Source organism: Homarus americanus, unplaced genomic scaffold (assembly GCF_018991925.1).
Source record: "Homarus americanus isolate GMGI-L3 unplaced genomic scaffold, GMGI_Hamer_2.0 scaffold39155, whole genome shotgun sequence".
Taxonomy (NCBI): Eukaryota; Metazoa; Arthropoda; class Malacostraca; order Decapoda; family Nephropidae; genus Homarus; species Homarus americanus.
Window position 1 is genome coordinate 13,363,663 of NW_024737042.1, and position 18,945 is coordinate 13,382,607.

The following is an 18,945-nucleotide window of genomic DNA, read 5'->3' on the forward strand; positions in this document are numbered from 1 at the left end:
CACTGCAAAGACTGGGGGCACACTGCAAGACTGAGGGGCACACTGTAAGACTGGAGACACACTGTAAAAGACTGGAGCACTGCAAAGACTGGAAGCACACTGTAAGACTGGAGACACACTGTAAAGACTGGGCACACTGTAAGACTGAGCACACTGCAAAGACTGGAGGCACACTGCAAGACTGGGGGCACACTGCAAAGACTGGGGAGCACACTGCAAGACTGGGGGGCACACTGCAAAGACTGAGGGGCACTGCAAGACTGGGGCACACTGCAAAGACTGGAGGCACATCTGCAAGACTGGAGCACGCTGCAAAGACTGGAGGCACACTGCAAGACTGGGCCACTGTAAAGACTGGAACCTGTAAGACTGGAGGCACACACTGCAAAGACTGAGGCACACTGCAAGACTAGAGGCACACTGCAAAGACTGGAGAGCACACTGCAAAGACTGGAGGCACACTGCAAGACTGGGGGCACACTGCAAAGACTGGGGGCACACTGCAAAGATGGAGGCACGCTGCAAGACTGGAGGCACGCTGCAAAGACTGGAGGCACGCTGCAAAGACTGGAGGCACACTGCAAAGACTGGGGGCACACCTGCAAAGACTGAGGCACACTGCAAGACTGGGGGCACACTGCAAAGACTGGGGGCTGCAAAGACTGGGGGCACACTGCAAAGACTGGGCACACTGCAAGACTGGAGGCAGCTGCAAAGACTGGAGGCACGCTGCAAAGACTGGAGGCACAGCTGCAAAGACTAGGGCACGCTGCAAAGAACTGGAGCACGCTGCAAGACTGGAGGCACGCTGCAAAGACTGGCACGCCTGCAAAGACTGGAGCACGCTGCAAGACTGGAAGCAGCAAAGACTGAGCCCGCTGCAAAGACTGGGAGCACACTACTGCAAAGACTGGAGCACACTGCAAAGACTGGGGGCACACTGCAAAGACTGGAGGCACCTGCAAAGACTGGAGGCACGCTGCAAAGACTGGAGGCACGCTGCAAAGACTGGAGGCACACTTCAAGACTGGGCACGACTGCAAAGACTGAGCACGCTGCAAAGACTGGAGGCACACTGCAAAGACTGGAGCACACTGCAAAGACTGGAGGCACACTGCAAAGACTGGGGGCCACTGCAAAAGACTGGAGGCACGCTGCAAAGACTGGAGGCACACTTCAAGACTGGAGGCCGCGGCTGCAGACGGAGGCACGCTGCAAGACTGGAGGCACACTGCAAGACTGGGGACACTGCTGCAAAGACTGAGGAGCACACTGCAAAGACTGGGGGCACACTGCAAAGACTGAGGCACACTGCAAAGACTGGAGGCACGCTGCAGAGACTGGAGGCAGCTGCAAAGACTGGGCAGCTACCAAAGACTAGAGGCAGCTACAAAGACTAGAGGCACGCTGCAAGACGGGGGCACGCTGCAAGGACTGGGGGCACGCTGCAAGACTGGGGGCACACTGCAAGACTGGGGGCACTGCAAGACTGGGGCACACTGCAAAGACTGGGGGCACACTGCAAAGACTGGGGCACACTGCAAGACTGGGGGCACACACTGCAAGACTGGGGGCACACTGCAAAGACTGGAGGCACACTGCAAAGACTGGAGCACACTGCAAAGACTGGGGCACCTGCAAGACTGGAGCACTGCAAAGACTGGAGGCACACTGCAAAGACTGGAGGCACGCTGCAAAGACTGGAGGCACGCTGCAAGACTGGAGCACGCTGCAAAGACTGGAGGCACGCTGCAAGACTGGAGGCACGCTGCAAAGACTAGAGGCACACTGCAAGACTAGAGGCACGCTGCAAAGACTGAGGGCACGCTGCAAGACTGGGGCACGCTGCAAAGACTGGGGCACACTGCAAAGACTGAGGCACACTGCAAGACTGGGGGCACACTGCAAAGACTGGGGCACACTGCAAAGACTGGGGGCACACTGCAAGACTGGGGGCACACTGCAAAGACTGGAGGCACACTGCAAGACTGGAGGCACACTGCAAAGACTGGAGGCACACTGCAAAGACTGGGGCACACTGCAAAGACTGGAGGCACACTGCAAGACTGGAGGCACACTGCAAAGACTGGAGGCACACTGCAAAGACTGGAGGCACACTGCCTGCAAGACTGGAGGCACACTGCAAAGACTAGGCACACTGCAAGACTGGAGGCACACTGCAAAGACTGGAGGCACTGCAAAGACTGGAGCACACTGCAAAGACTGGAGGCACACTGCAAAGACTGGAGGCACGCTGCAAAGACTGGAGGCACACTGCAAGACTGGGGCACGCTGCAAAGACTGGAGGCACGCTGCAAAGACTGGAGGCACGCTGCAAAGACTGGGCACACTCGCGACTGGAGGCACTGCAAAGACTGGGGCACGCTGCAAGACTGGGGGCATGCTGCAAAGGATGGGGCACTCTGCAAAGATTGGAGCACCTGCAAAGACTGGAGGCACGCTGCAAGACTGGAGGCACGCTGCAAAGACTGGAGGCACACTGCAAAGACTGGGGCACACTGCAAAGACTGGGGGCACACTGCAAGACTGGGGCACACACTGCAAAGACTGGGGGCACACTGCAAGACTGGGGGCACACTGCAAAGACTGGGGGCACCTGCAAAGACTGGGGGCACACTGCAAGACTGGGGACACACTGCAAAGACTGGGGCACACTGTCAAAGACTGGGGGCACGCTGCAAAGACTGGAGCACGCTGCAAAGACAGGGCACGCTGCAAAGACTGAGGGCACCCTGCAAAGACTGGGGGCACACTCAAAGACTGGAGGCACACTGCAAAGGCTGGAGGCACACTGCAAGGCTGGAGGCACGCTGCAAAGACTGGAGGCACACTGCAAAGACTGGGGGCATGCTGAAAGGATGGGGCACTCTGCAATGATTGGAGGCACACTGCAAAGACTGGAGGCACGCTGCAAGACTGGAGGCACACTGCAAAGGCTGGAGGCACGCTGCAAAGACTGGAGGGACACTGCAAAGACTGGGGCACGCTGCAAAGACTGGGGCATGCTGAAGAAAGGATGGGGCACTCTGCAATGATTGGAGGCACACTGCAAAGACTGGAGGCACGCTGAAAGACTGGAGGCACGCTGCAAGACTGGGCACACTTCAAACACTGGGCACGCTGCAAAGACTGGAGGCACGCTGCAAGACTGGAGGCACACTGCAAAGACTGGAGGCACACTGCAAGACTGGGGAGCACACTGCAAGACTGGGGGCACACTGCAAAGACTGGAGGCACACTGCAAAGACTAGAGGCACGCTGCAAAAGACTGGGGCACACTGCAAAGACTGGGGGCACACTGCAAGACAGGCTGCAAAGACTGAGGCACACTGCAAAGACTGGGGCACACTGCAAAGACTGGGGGCACACTGCAAGACTGAGGGCACACTGCAAGACTGGGGGCTGCAAGACTGGGGCACACTGCAAAGACTGGGGGCACACTGCAAGACTGGGGGCACACTGCAAAACTGGGGGCACACTGCAAGACTGGGGGCACACTGCAAAGACTGGGGCACACTGCAAGACTGGGGGCACTGCAAAGACTGGGGGCACACTGCAAAGACTGGGGGCACACTGCAAGACTGGAGGCACACTGTAAGACTGGGGGCACACTGCAAAGACTGGAAGCACACTGCAAGACTAGAGGCACGCTGCAAAGACTGAGGGCACGCTGCAAAGACTGGGGGCACACTGCAAGACTGGGGGCACACTGCAAGACTGGGGGCACACTGCAAAGACTGGGGGCACACTGCACAAAGACTGGGGGCACACTGCAAGACTGGGGGCACACTGCAAGACTGGGGGCACACTGCAAAGACTGGGGGCACACTGCAAGACTGGGGGCACACTGCAAAGACTGAGGCACACTGCAAAGACTGGGGCACACTGCAAGACTGGGGCACATCAAAGACTGGGGCACACTGCAAAGACTGGGGCACACTGCAAGACTGGGGGCACACTGCAAAACGGGGGCACACTGCAAAGACTGGGGGCACTGCAAGACTGGGGCACACTGCAAAGACTGGGGGCACACTGCAAAGACTGGGGGCACACTGCAAAGACTGGGGCACACTGCAAGACGGGGGCCTCTGCAAAGACTGGGGCACACTGCAAAGACTGGGGGCACACTGCAAGACTGGGGGCCTGCAAAGACTGGGGCACACTGCAAGACTGGGGGCACACTGCAAGACTGGGGGCAGCTGCAAAGACTGGGGGCACGCTGCAAAGGCAGGGCACCTGCTGCAAAGACTGAGGGCACGCTGCAAAGACTGGGGGCACGCTGCAAGACTGGGGCACCTGCAAGACTGGGGCACACTGCAAAGACTGGGGCACTGCAAAGACTGGGGGCACGCTGCAAAGACTGGGGGCACTGCAAAGACTGGGGCACGCTGCAAAGACTGAGGCACACTGCAAAGACTGGGAGCACCTGCAAGACTGGGGGCACACTGCAAGACTGGGGGCACACCACAAGACTGGGGGCACACTGCAAGACTGGAGGCACTGCAAAGACTGGGGGCACACTGCAAAGACTGGGGGCACACTCCAAAGACTGGAGGCACACTGCAAAGACTGGAGGCACCTGCAAAGACTGAGGGGCACGCTGCAAAGACTGAGGGCACTGCAAGACTGGGGCACACTGCAAAGACTGGAGGCACGCTGCAAGGCTGGAGGCACACTGCAAAGACTGGGGGCACTGCAAGACTGGGGCACACTGCAAAGACTGGGGCACGCTCAAAGACTGAGGGCACGCTCAAAGACTGGGGCACGCTGCAAGACTGGGGCACACTGCAAAGACTAGGACTGCAAGACTGGGGGCACGCTGCAAAGACTGGGGCACGCAAAGACTGGAGGCACGCTGCAAGACTGGAGGCACTGCAAGACTGGAGGCACACTGCAAAGACTGGAGGCACTGCAAAGACTGGAGGCACACTGCAAAGACTGGAGCACACTGCAAGACTGGGCACCTGCAGGACAGGCACACTGCAAAGACTGGAGCACACTGCAAGACTGGGCACACTGCAAAGACTGGAGCACACTGCAAGACTGGGCACACTGCAAAGACTGGGCACACTGCAAAGACTGGAGGCACACTGCAAGACTGGAGGCACTGCAAAGACTGGAGCACACTGCAAAGACTGGAGCACACTGCAAGACTGGAGGCACATTGCAAGACTGGGCTTGCAAGACTGGAGCACACTGAAAGGATGGGGCACACTGCAAAGACTGGAGCACACTGCAAAGACTGGAGGCACACTGCAAAGACTAGGCACACTGCAAAGACTGGGGCACACTGCAAGACTGGGGGCACGCTGCAAAGACTGGAGGCACACTGCAAGACTGGGGGCATGCTGCAAAGGATGGGGAGCACTCTACATGACTGGAGGCACACTGCAAAGACTGGAGGAACTCTGCACAGACTGGAAGCATCTGACTGGAGGCACACTACAGAAGACTGGAGGCACACTGCACAGACTGGAGGCACACTGCAAGACTGGAACACAATGCACAGACTGGAGGCACACTGCAGAACACTGGAGCACACTGCAAAGACCGGAGCACACTGCACACACGGCTGGACCAGTCTCACTTTATAAAACAGGTATAGTATGATGAATATTAACTACATAAAGCGGAAACTTTTAACATATCGTACCAGATTTGTCTTTACGCTTGCAGAGGTTAACATGGTTTTCCAATTTGGTGTAAATTACTTCCATGGGGGAATTTGGCATTTTTGGGAACAGAGTCCATCAGACAGAACTGATGGTTGTAATTTTGGGTCCTTATGCTTCGTTCCTCATGAACATCAGCAGCAAAAGATTGAAATAGACTGAACTCGGAAAGTGATATCAGATGTGACCTGACAAAGTTATCCCCATGGATTCAAGAAATGGCCACCAACCGAAATGACATTCAATGAAAGTTGGATTTCATGTTCAATATTATAATTACTGTATAATACACAATTTGAAATAAAGTAATGGTAAAAATTCAATAGCAATTTTATTTGCAGTCATTCATTTCATGACAATGAAGACAGTGGCTTCGACAAAAAGTTATGAAAAAATACATTTAAAATCTATGTGGGGCTAATGAGTGTTGTTGTCAGATTTGTTTTTGGGGCAATGCTTAAAACTAATTGGGAACGAGAATAAGTTAACGATACTGGTTGTTGGTTGACTAATTCTGATATCCTCTCTCTCACCTTTTCTTATATTAATTATTTTACTGTTCTCTTTTCCCTTTTCTCTCCTAGTTTCTTTCCTTCTCCTTCAAATTATCATTTTGCATTTTTTTGCGTAAAAGCAAATAATTCCAGAACAAACAAAATGCTCGAACAAGAGTTATTCAGTCGCTTATAAAATCTAAAGACGGAAAATAGTTTCAAATTAAGCAAAGGCATTGTTGAGGCTTTATGCTTTTGTTAAGCTGGAATACAATCAAGAAATTTTCCACCGAGGCTGTTGCCAGGAACACATCCGGCAAAATGTAATTAGTTACATTGTGGGGATTCTGGCAGGTGGATATTGTACTGAAATGGGTTTGAATTCGTTTAGGAAGCAAAGTATAAGTTCAATCCTACGAGACCCAGTACTATCAGTATCACTATCACTACTGACTTGTCGTACAACTACAGCTGGATCACAAATATCCAGATCACAAGGAATGATGTTATGTCCCTACCTCTATATCATCTCATGGTAACGACTTCGATGCTGAAATCGTATGAAGAAATAGGCTTGGCATGCAAGATCTGATTTGTTATGTTTTGGGAGAGAATTGCTCTCAGAGCAGAAAAGAAAACTACTGAGTATGTGTGTCATATTTCAAAAAGGATTTACTGTATTTTCTATTGGCGTTGAAAAAGTTATTAAATTTGTTTGTGATGAAATGGGTGAAATTCTATCGTTACCTAAATTTAGAGAAACAGACAGACACCATAACACCCGTCGAAAATATCTTAATTCCTTACAGTTTTATCTAAGACAAGGAGGGAAAAGGGTCCCATAAGTGGGCTAGACTTGACGGATACAAGATGTCTCAGAATTCATCTTTCCTCCCGGTATTTAAATCACAGATAACTGAATATCTGGCGGTAATTACAGAATGCATATGGCTTTATTCTCAAGACATAAATACTTTACGGTACAGAGTTATGATAGTTTCTGTAAAATAAAAAAAATGGCACCACCATAGTGAGGAAACAGTGAATAATTATGGACTGCCGAATTATCTGAAATACAATACTGGACAACGTTCATTTGGCAAAGATTTATAATAAATACTAGAGGAATCACGCCTCCGGAGCTCTTTCACCCTAGGTTCAAGATTTCTTAAGAGCATTATAGGAGTTAATCTTGAGTGTGAGGTGATGAGGAGGCATTCAGCGGGCTCCAAAATTAAAATTCTGCATGGTACTGGACTGCTTGGTCCTGGTCGATTACTGTATCAACAGATTTGAATGAGGTCTCACTGCCTGGAAGCTGTCTGAGTAGTCATGTTGATTTCAGCCACTGTTTCATTCTTTGGTGCTAGAATTGCGTTCACGCAGCCTTGATCCTTGTAGTGGTGGATAATGTTTGGGTAGACCATGTTAGTGAGCTAAGTTGAGGACTTTCATATTTCCGTCCTTTTCAACCTCTGTGTGGTTTAACAGGTCGGGTTGGGTGTGTCGGATCGGGTTGGTTGGAGGTTTGTTTTGAGATCTCCACATGACACTTGCTATCCATGCCAAGTTTGGTCCGGGCGGCTCATTCGCTTCTAGGCACGGTAGGACGCCAAGCCTCAGGGAGCTCATTGTCTCACTGTTCAGTCCCCAAAATTTCTTCTTCTTCATCAATATTTCATTAACGGTGTATGTAAGTTCCACTACAACGGTACAGCAAAGTATATTTTTTAGCATTAAACTGTATTATTTATTGCCTTATCATCACTACATATCACCACCCATCATCACTACATATAACATCATCCATCATCACTACATATAACATCATCCATCATCACTACATATAACATCATCCATCATCACTACATATAACATCATCCATCATCACCTATAACATCATCCATCATCACTACATATAACACCCATCATCACTACATATATATCATCATCATACATATAACATCATACTACATATAACACCATCCATCATCACTACATATAACACCACCTATCATCACTACATATAACATCATCTCACTACATATAACACCATCCATCATCACTATATATAACACTCATCCATCATCACTACATTTAACACCATCCATCATCACTACAGATCGGCAGTAGGTTCCAAGATTCTCGTGGACACACAAATACACATACTTCTTTGTTTTATATATATATATATATATATATATATATATATATATATATATATATATATATATATATATATATATATATATATATATATATATATATAGATTAATTAAATGTAATGGAACTACTTTCAGTAAATGCCTAAAATAGCTAGAAGATATAAGATACACTACACTTCCAGTTAAAGTTTCATAAATAAATATTATAAAAATGTTTTGTTGAGTATTTTATTATTTTATTTTCAAAAGACCCAAATTAAATTACATTTTATAAATATTAAAAAAATATTCGATGCTGTACAATATTAATGATATATTGTTTAGTTGCTAAAAGTTATGTTTGCCCTTATTCTATTTTTTATTTTTCTAATATAAAATGGACTGAGCGAGATACGTGACAGCGTTCTCTGTGAAGGATGATGTAAATGACCTGGATTTACATTAAGTTTCATTGGTGCATCATGAGCAAGAAAATGAAAATACTCCACCTCTAGGACATACAGACGCCTAAATGGACTGTATGGTACTTAACATGCATCATGATTATCACTTGTTATTTCACATGGATAACCAGTCACAGGAAGGTGATGAGATGCTGAATTAATTATTGGGATGGCTGGTAAGTTGATTAATAATCTTGACGAAGACTAATTACCTATCCATTAGATGACATGCTCTTGGATGTTCCAGTGTCAGATTAGGTCATCCTTCCCTCGTCTCTCTGTAGTGTGTGTAGTCGTATGATGGGTGCCATCTACAGATTGTGTGAGAGTAGTGGGCGTAGTCTACAGGTTGTGTAATGTAGTGGGCGCCGTTAGTTGTGTAGTATAATGGGCGTCGTCTGCAGGTTCTATTATTGTAATGGGCGTTGTCTATAGATTGCGTAGTGTAGTGGGCGTCGTCTACAGGTTGTGTAGTGTAGTGGGCGTCGTCATTAGGTTGTACAGTATAGTGTAGTGGGCGTCGTCTACAGGTTGTGTCGGATACAGGCTGTGTATGAAGTGGGCGTCGTCTACAGGTTCAATAGTGTAGTGGGCGCCGTATACAGGGTTGTGTAGTGTAGTGACCATCGTTTACAGGTTGTGTAGTGTAGTGGCCATCGTCTACAGGTTGTGTTGTGCAGTCGGTGTCGTCTAGGTTGTATAGTGTCGTCGGTGTCGTCTACAGTTCTCTGCGACGTGTCAGTGACTCAGTTCCAGTCACCAATCATTGAAATATAAAAGCATTTGGTAAATCAAACTACAAGTTTGTAATATGGTGGTGGTGACTGTTGGTCCAGTCTCCTAATTCAATAACGTGTCAGAGGATGTTGAAGACACCAGTGCAAGATTAGGAACCTGACTACCTCTCGGGTTCACAGTGTTAGTTCTGAACCTTGTCGGTGACTCTTGGATGCATCTGTTAGCTTGAAAATGTATTTATGAGTACTGCTTGTGAGAATGGTCCTGTAGCATTATGGTTACTGAGACACGTAAGGACAATAAGAGTAATGAGTTATACGGATTCGCCAGGGTGAGAGGCAAGAGATAGTGCGCAACCTTTCCTCAGGCCATCTTCACATCACTACTAAATTTTAACTGTCAATCTTAAACGCTGGAAATGCATAAGGAACACACACACACACACACACACACAAGAACATAAGAATGGAGGAAACTGCAGCGGGCCTTTTGGTCCATACTGGGCAGTCCCATTTACACCCATCCTATTGCTCATATATCCATCTAACCTATGTTTGAAGCTATCCAACGTATTTGAGTAAATGATGATGTTTGTAACTTATTCCACTCATCCACTACTCTATTTCCAAACCAATGTTTACCTATTTCACGCCTAAATCTAAATTTGTCTAACCATTGTTACGAGTTGGCTCCTCCTGGTTGGATAGTTTGAGTACCTTTGTAATATCCCCTTGTTTAGCCCTGACTTCCATTTATACACCTCTATCATATCGCCCCTCACTCTACGTCTCTCAGGGTAGTGCAAATTAAGATGCTTCAACCTGTCTCAATGCTCAAGGTTCCTAATGCCCGGAATTAGTATTGTCATTCACCTCTGAATTCTTTCTAAGGATTCTATATCCATTCTGCAATACGTGTCCAGAATTCAACTGCGTAATCCAAGTGAGGTCTCACAAGCGCAAGATATAGTTTTAGGATGACCTCTAGTCGTGTAACTATCACTCATTTGTATGAACCCAAGTACTTTATTAGCCTTGTTTTGAGCAAATACACATTGCTTACTTGGCTTAAGATTCCTACTTATCAATACCCTAAAACCTTCACACATTCGGATTTCTATAACATCGTCGTCCACATTGAATTTCATCTGCCATTTTTCAGATTATTCGATTATTTTTAGATCTTCCTGTAGTTTTGCGGAGTCCTCGTCAGATTTAATTACGCGCCCTATTTTAGTGTCGTCAGCAAATTTGCTTATGTTGCTGTCTACGATATCTATGTCGTTATGTAAATAATAAATATTAATGGCCCAAGTACTGAGCCCTGGGGTACTCCACTAGTGACGTTATCTAATCGGATTTAGTGCCGTTAATGCTCACTGTTTCCAGTCCTGTAACCAGGCACTAATCCATTTTAGAATATGTCCTCCAATGCCGAATTGAGTTTTGTCATCATTCCTAGCACTATTTCCTGTAACCTTTCACTTTGCTTACCCGCTCCCATTGCAGTCTCCCCACCTCCGTGCCCATATGTTCCCCTAGCGGTTTAAGGACTTCGACTTCTTTTGAACTGCCCTCTCGCGATAGCCAGCCAAGGTTACCACCCCATCCCTAGAGAGATGCACCCCATCCCTCGCATAAAGGTCCCTTCTACCGAAAAGTTGTCCCAGTAGTCAATTAATGGGACTGATATTGACTTGCAATATCTGTCAAGATGGCCGTTGACACCAACTGCCCTTGACAACCATTCATTGCCAACTCTCCTTCAAGAGAGGACACCACATATGATAGGGATCCTCCCTTCAGCCTAATGCATTCTATAGCTGTCTTGAACTTATCAAGAAGATCCTCACTCCTGCACCGGCCAATATCATTGCCTCCTGCTCTGAGGCAGATAATGGGTTGGTCCCATTACCAGAACAAGATATTGTCCATCCCGTCAACTATATCCCCATTCCAGCTCCTGGCAAACAAACTCATCTTATTTATATTTTTACCAAAAAGCTCTATCCAGGTATTATGCCTGGGAATCGCCAACAATTAAGGTTTTCGTACCTTCCTTGCCTGCCCTGTCCCTGACTATGCTAACGTTCAGTTAGTCTATCAAAGGTCTAAAGAGTTTGTACACTTAGCTGTTGTCGTTTCCTTGGTATATTTTCTCGCTACCATTTTGGTCGTTCCTCTCCTCCAAGCTTCTATTCGCCTAAGTTTCGCCAGACACTGGCTTTCCTTGTCTCGTGTCTTCTTCCTTCATCCCCGTTATCACTTTCTTTAATTCCAAGTTTTCTTCTTTGACCTTCACTAACTCGGCCAGTAGCTCGGCCCTCAGAAGGGTACAACTCTGTTCACAAGTATTACTAGCCATTATCGACAATTTTCCCGAAGCTAAGTCTACCGTAACCTTTCCTTTGGCGAGTGAACATAACACAGGAAATATGACAGACAGCCCTTCCCACTGACTTAGTAGAAGAATTTGAAGTAGCAAACGTCTGGACAAATTAAAGTTAAACGCTCCACCACCCCCACTGACTTACCAATGAAACTCTTCAAGGAGTTCTCCCGGAGCTTGCTAAACCCCTCTGCTCCATCATCAATGCTTCTCTATTCAAGCCAGATGTCCAACTGACTGGAAGACTTCTTATGTGTCACCAGTGCCCAAGTCAACCAGCCCACAACCTTAAATCAACTACGACCCGTAATCACCCAATACTCAGCTGATATTACAGGAGCCATAGATCCTCAGCAATTTGGTAATATGAAAACTTCCTCCACCACTCACTGTCTTGTCAGGCTTCTCGACTACATATACCGCCATCTGGAGAAACGAAAAACGTCTGTAGCTGCCTTCAATGTCACTAAGGCATTCGACCTAGTCGACCACAATTTAATCATCAACAGCTATCAACCTCGGGTTTCGAAGAAGTCTTATACCATGGCTTACAGACTTCCTCAGTAACCGACGCCAAGCTGTACACTTCCGATGGGCTGTCTCCACCTTCAGTCACTCACCTGTGGCGTCCCCAAGGCACCAAGATGGGACCACTATGCTTCCTTATACTTATCAATAATGCCCTAAGAGAAACCCTGCTCGCTGGAAATATGTCGACGACTCCACCATTGGGATCAGCGTCAACAATTCTGCCCCGAGTATACCGCCCTTCAGGATTTATTGAACAGACCCAAACTCAGCCACCAACAACCACGTCACCATCAACCATACCAAGACCATGGTTATGCAAATCAACCTCTCCGACGTTGCCCCACGCCCTTCCATTACTTTAGGTCCCAACACACCCAGGGTAGATTCCACTAAGCTCCTCGGCGTCAACATAGACAACAAACTAAATTGAAACCACACGTCAGTGAAGTTGTCAAATCCTCCAGTTCCGTCTCCTCCACCTCCCGCCGACTCAAGTCCTCGGAGTTCCTGCACCCGAGCTCCTTGTGTTTACTCAACATTCATACTTCCCAAGCTCACCTATGCCCCCTACCTGGTCTTCCCTCCCAAATGCCACACAACATAAACACCTAGAAAAGTGCAAAAGAGGGCATGTAAGATTATTCTCTCCCCTTCCTACTCTACACAAGAAGCGCTCAACACACTGACCCTCTCGGCTCTCACTGATCATCACCACGACCTCATCTGCAAATTTGGTGAGAAGCTTCTGCACCATCCTCGACACCGGTTCCTACTATCACCTGAGATCCCTCGCCCGAGAATTGCTATTCGACACCACAACCGCATCCAGCCCGTACGAGCAACGAATTGATCGCTATAAGAACAGCCCAGTCCCAACCATTGTAGATATTATCAATAACTTGTAATGAACCAGTATATTCACTGCCAGTCAATCTTACATTCTCCACTGTCACTATGTTGAAATGCTTTGTAGTTTGACCTTCTCCCCACCTAGTTATTATAGATCATATTTGTATCACTTATGTTACTTGTATATTATTTGTAAATCAAGAGACCCATTCCCCAATTATGTAACTGTAAATTTTCAGCCTTCCGGCTACCATGCTCTTTCAATAAACCGTTAATTATTATTAATTATTATTACACAGACAGACAGACAGACAGAGACAGACAGACAGACAGACAGACAGACAGACAGACAGACAGACAGACAGACAGACAGACAGACAGACAGACAGATGATAGATAGATAGATAGATAGATAGATAGATAGATAGATAGGGATAGATAGATAGATAGATAGATAGATATAGATAGATAGATAGATAGATAGATAGATATAGATATTGGTAACAATGATAGTAATTAAGAGACATAGCAACAGTAATAACAAAATAATTAGAAGTCATAATTATGATCTTTATTCTGCTGACATTCACATAACTTACAGGAATTAAACAAAAATAAAAAGTTACATGTCTTTAGATTGAAGCAACAATTTCATAAATTCCCAAGACCCGAGAAACAATTCAAAATTTAAGGACAATATAATTATCATTTGTGTATTCCATAATTTATTGTGAAAGTAAGTAAGTAGTGAGTAGATCAGGTGATGAGTGTTACTATGCAGATGTTGTCAGTAATATTATATTCAGCTAATAAAATAATATTCCATTGCAATACATAGACTTATTTACTTGAATCTTAATCTTGTAATTATTAAAGGTTGATATGTAATTATGTATCAAATGTTACAGGGGAAGAGACAGAACAAAAGTATTTCTAACATGAAAATATTCATATCCGTAATAAAACGTTTGAAAGAAAAATAAAATCATTCAGGTAAAATATTAATTAACAACTCAGCATCAATACACAATGAAATTAATTAAATCTCTTTCAGTGGCATATACTTGATGAATCGACTTTTGTATTATATATCACAAATTCACTAAACCTGCTTAGTCCAATACAGTGGTACTAAATTATGTACAATCAACAACAACAATTTCTGCATCCCTGTGTGACGGCCTTCAACGATCACTGACTGAGGCCATGTTCATTTGATAGTTAGTACTTGATTGTATGATGCATTGTGTAACTAATACGATGTATTTTGTATATCACGTATTACAGTAATACAGAGAAATTAACAAGATACGCCAAAACCCATGAGTGTTGTTCGAATTCTTGGTCCGGTGTCATTGTATAAAACACTTAGGGCAGAATTTTTTTTGTTGACTGTACCTGCAGAAGTGTACCAGAGGTGACTATGGCACACTGGTACCGCCTGCAGGTATAGCTGAAGCAGATGGCACAGCAGCTTGATACCTTTGAGCGGAGGGTCCTGTGCCCTGCGTCAACGATGCAGTAACTACCTGAGCATTTATTTTACCAGAGTTTAATCAGCTCACTAGAACAAACTACGACTAATTACGCCGAATTACCAGAAAGCTTTAACAGACAGAGTAGAGTTTAGATTGCACTGGAATTTCAGAGTGTAGCTTGGAAACCAATCTGAAATTATGCTTGTTGAATGCAGCAACGTCTATAGTTGGACGAAATTGCACCATGAATCTAAACTACTTGTAACTCAGACTTGTCCTATAAATGACGAAGATCCCAAAGATTATATACGATCATATTGGCCTAAAAAACCTTAACTACACAAGTCAAAAGTACTTTCCTACGTGCATCTCACTACCCTGCCCCACCCCCCTCCCTCAATCAACCTCAGTTCCCTCACGCTCCCCACAAATTACTTCCACGATCTCCTCCCCTTTCACCTCCCTTCCCCACAACCCCCAACAGTCTTTCTCCCTACCCCTCCCTTCCCTTAACTATCATCCGTCTCCATTCCTAACCCTCCCGCCGACCGTCCCTGCCGTGAAAGCAAGTTATACAAGACATGTTACCTAAGGCTGAATTATTACAGGTAATCTGATAAAGAGCAAAGTAATGTTACTACGACCGCCGGACCTCTGATTATCACATCCGACATTCCTTGCTTATTCCCTGAGAGAGAGAGAGAGAGAGAGAGAGAGAGAGAGAGAAAAAAAGAGAAACGGAGACACAGACACAGAAAATAAGAGATTACTTTTTAATTAATTCACAGCCCATTTCACCACAGACCGAGGTAACAAACACATTATAAAGGTAATAATACATGTTCAGTGGAGGTGTAGCAACAAATGATATGGTGGTTCCTGTTTATTTGTTTGTTTACTTGCCTGTTTGTTTGCTTGTTTTTATACAATCAATATGTTTAATTTTTTATTTTGTCCAGATATTTTGGTCTTGACACCATCCTAAACTTGCCCACCTACCGATCCTGCCCGTCCTACCTCTCTCTAACCTGTCCTACATTACCCACGTCACGTTTCCTCCCCTTTCTCTCCTGCCCTTTATGCCCTCTCTCTCTCTCTCTCATAAATCTTCATTATTCCCCTAAAAATCTTTTTTTTCCTCCATCAAAAAATTGTTCTCCCCTTCCACCAAACCTTGCCTCTGATGTCCCCATAACTCATCATAATCAGTCACACCAAAACACCCCACCACTAAATACTAATGATCCTGAACTGCTTAAATAGTGAGAGTCTTGGTTTTTATTTTGTAAGCAAATTAACGCGTTTAGCAAATTGGTAATCATAGACGAGGATCACCAAAGGTTTAAAATTAAAACCAAACCTCTTAATTTTGTTTCCTCTTTATGAAAGTCGTATATCGTTCTACAGCTGATCGCTCTCTTTTATAGAAAAACTCAAAATCTTTACAACAGTAAAAACAGAACCCTTTATGTTGCTAAAGCTAAGATTAAAATAATTTACTTAGCTTATGTAAAGAATACTGAAAAAAATATCACACACCTGTACTGATTCTTGGATGACTATAAGGTGTTAGAGACTTGAAATAATGCAAACAAAATAATTGAGAATTATCACCAGCTACCCTCAAAACCACTTAACATGGGCGTACCCTGCCTTAAAGGCAGAATAGTTAAAATCACTTTATAATACTACTTCCGGAGTCTTGGTAAGGGTGTATGTAAAATTGATGCTAATTACTGGTATACCAATATTCAGCACAGCGGAGTGACATGAAAACATTCCGCCGTTTGATAGTTTGTCTCCTCTAACATTTCCAAATTTACTCGTTCCACTAGGCTATGTGGTGGCAAGTAATGGCGGTGTAGGCCACAGTGGTGGCAGGTGGGGAGGTGTGGGCCAGGTGTGTGTGCGTAATGGCGGTGTAGGCCAGGCTTGGTGGCAGGTGAGGGTGGGCCAGGTGTGGTGGCAGGTAGTGAGTGTGGCCAGGTTGTGGTGGCAGGTAGTGAGGGTGTGGGCCAGGTGTGGTGGCAAGTAATGGCGGTGTGGGCCAGGTGTGGTGGCAGGTAGCGAGTGGTGGGCCAGAGTGGTGGCAAGTAATGGCGGTGTGGGCCAGGTGTGGTGGCAGGTAGCGAGTGTTAACGCTCATAGGAGCGTTATTGGTTTGTTGCTGGAGAAAGAACCTCAACGTTGACGCGTACCATATAATTCGGTCAAACCTAAAGAACAATTTCATAACAAATGGTGTTATCTCAGGACACATAGTATGAATAATACAATCAATATACAGTACATAGCCTGTTAACATCTTAAATATAACTCCATGTTATAACTATTGATACAGGAGACAATTGGTATAATATGACTAAATTACGGTACACAAATACTTATTAAAGTTACTTAGGAGTTCTTAGCAGATTCTATTACTTCACGATCACTCACGTTTTAGGGTCTAGTGGTCTGAACCAACGTGTTGTCTGTCCTGTAGAAATCAGTAGACTACCTCGAGGGCAAATCTCCCGGGAGGCGAGGGGCCATATGTTTTCGTATTGAACACCTCAGCAGATTGGTCAGCAAATTGTTGTCAACACTATATCTCTATCTCACCCCCCTCTCTCTGCCTAGTTTATCTTATTATATATCCTCTCTATTCTCTCTCTTCTAGCTTATCTTACTGCAACAGTGAGGGTGTGGCCAGGTGTGGTATAGAGAGGGTGGGCCAGGTGTGGTGGCAAGTAATGCGGTGTATGTGTGATGGCAGTGAGGGTGTGGGCCAGGTGGTGGCAAGCAGGCGGTGAGGCCAGGTGTGGTGGCAAATGAGGGTGTGGCCAGTGTGTGGCAGGCAGTGAGGGTGTGGGCCAGGTGTGGTAAGGGCACAGCTGTGAGGCTGTGTGTGCAGGTAGTGAGGGTGTGGGCCAGTGTGGTGGCAGGTAGTGAGGGTGAGCAGCCAGGTGTGGTGGCAGGTAGTGAGGTGTGGGCCAGGTGTGGTGGCAGGTGTGAGGGTGAGTGGCCAGTGTGGTGGCAGGTAGTGAGGGTGAGGTGGGGAGGTAGTGAGGTAGGGAGGTGATGAGTGAGGGGTGAGGGGTGCAGGTAGTGAGGGGTGAGGTAGGGAGGTAGTGAGGGTGAGGTAGGGAGGTGGTGAGGGTGGCAGGTAGAGGGTGAGGTAGGAGGAGTAGTGAGGGTGAGGGGTGGCAGGTGAGTGAGGGTGAGGGGTGGCAGGTAGTGAGGTGAGGTAGGAGGTGAGTGAGGGTGAGGATGGCAGGTAGTGAGGGTGGTGGCAGGTAGCGAGGGTGAGGTAGGGAGGTGAGTGAGGGTGAGGGTGGTAGGTAGTGAGGTGAGGGGTGGGTGGTGAGGATGAGGTGGCAGGTGAGTGAGGGTGAGGGGTGGCGGATGGTGGGGTGAGGGTGGCAGGTAGTGACAGGTGTGTGTGGTGGCAGGTGGTGGGGGTGAGCAGCCAGGTGTGGTGTGAAATGTGGCTGTGTGGGCCAGGTGTGGTGGCAGGTGGTGAGGGTGTGGGCCGGTTGTGGTGGCAGGTGGTGAGGGTGTGGGCCAGGTGTGGTGTGTGTGGCTGTGGGCCAGGTGTGGTGGCAGGTGGGTGGGGTGTGGGCCAGTTGTGGTGGCAGGTGGTGAGGTGTGGGCCAGGTGTGGTGGCAAATGTGTGTGGGCCAGGTGTGGTGTGGTGAGGGTGTGGGCCAGGTGTGGTGGCAGGTGGTGAGGGGTATGGGCCAGGTGTGGTGGCAGGTAGTGGGGTGTGGGCCAGTTGTGGTGGCAGGTGGTGAGGGTGTGGGCCAGGTGTGGTGGCAAGTGTGGCTGTGTGGGCCAGGTGTGGTGGCAGGTAGTGGTGTGGGCCAGGTGTGGTGGCAAATGTGGCTGTGTGGGCCAGGTGTGGTGGCAGGTAGTGGGGTGTGGGGCCAGGTGTGGTGGCAGGTGGTGAGGGTGTGGGCCAGGTGTGTGGTGGCAGTGTGGCTGTGTGGGCCAGGTGTGGTGTGGTGGTGGTGTGGAGCCAGTTGTGGTGGCAGGTGAGGTGAGGGTGTGGGCCAGGTGTGGGGTGGCAAGTGTGGCGGTGTGGGCCAGGTGTGGGGTGGCAGGTGGTGAGGTGTGTGGGCCAGGTGTGGGTGGTGTCGGTGTGGGCCGGGTGTGGTGGCAGGTGTGAGGTGTGGGCCAGGTGT

General features: G+C 47.3%; 1 protein-coding gene across 1 annotated transcript in view; it reads right to left on the reverse strand.

The window, feature by feature from the left end:
* Positions 1-759: 759 nt before the first annotated feature.
* LOC121872805 (keratin-associated protein 16-1-like) overlaps positions 760-18,945 on the reverse strand; it is a 30,660-nt gene continuing 12,474 nt past the window's right edge. Inside the window, exons 3-8 of the mRNA XM_042375862.1 lie at positions 5,395-5,562; positions 2,658-2,871; positions 2,312-2,500; positions 1,691-1,864; positions 1,114-1,272; positions 760-910 (exon numbers count right to left, since the gene is read on the reverse strand). Coding sequence (XP_042231796.1) covers positions 760-910; positions 1,114-1,272; positions 1,691-1,864; positions 2,312-2,500; positions 2,658-2,871; positions 5,395-5,562 — 1,055 coding nt within the window. The remainder of the gene's footprint in view (positions 911-1,113; positions 1,273-1,690; positions 1,865-2,311; positions 2,501-2,657; positions 2,872-5,394; positions 5,563-18,945) is intronic.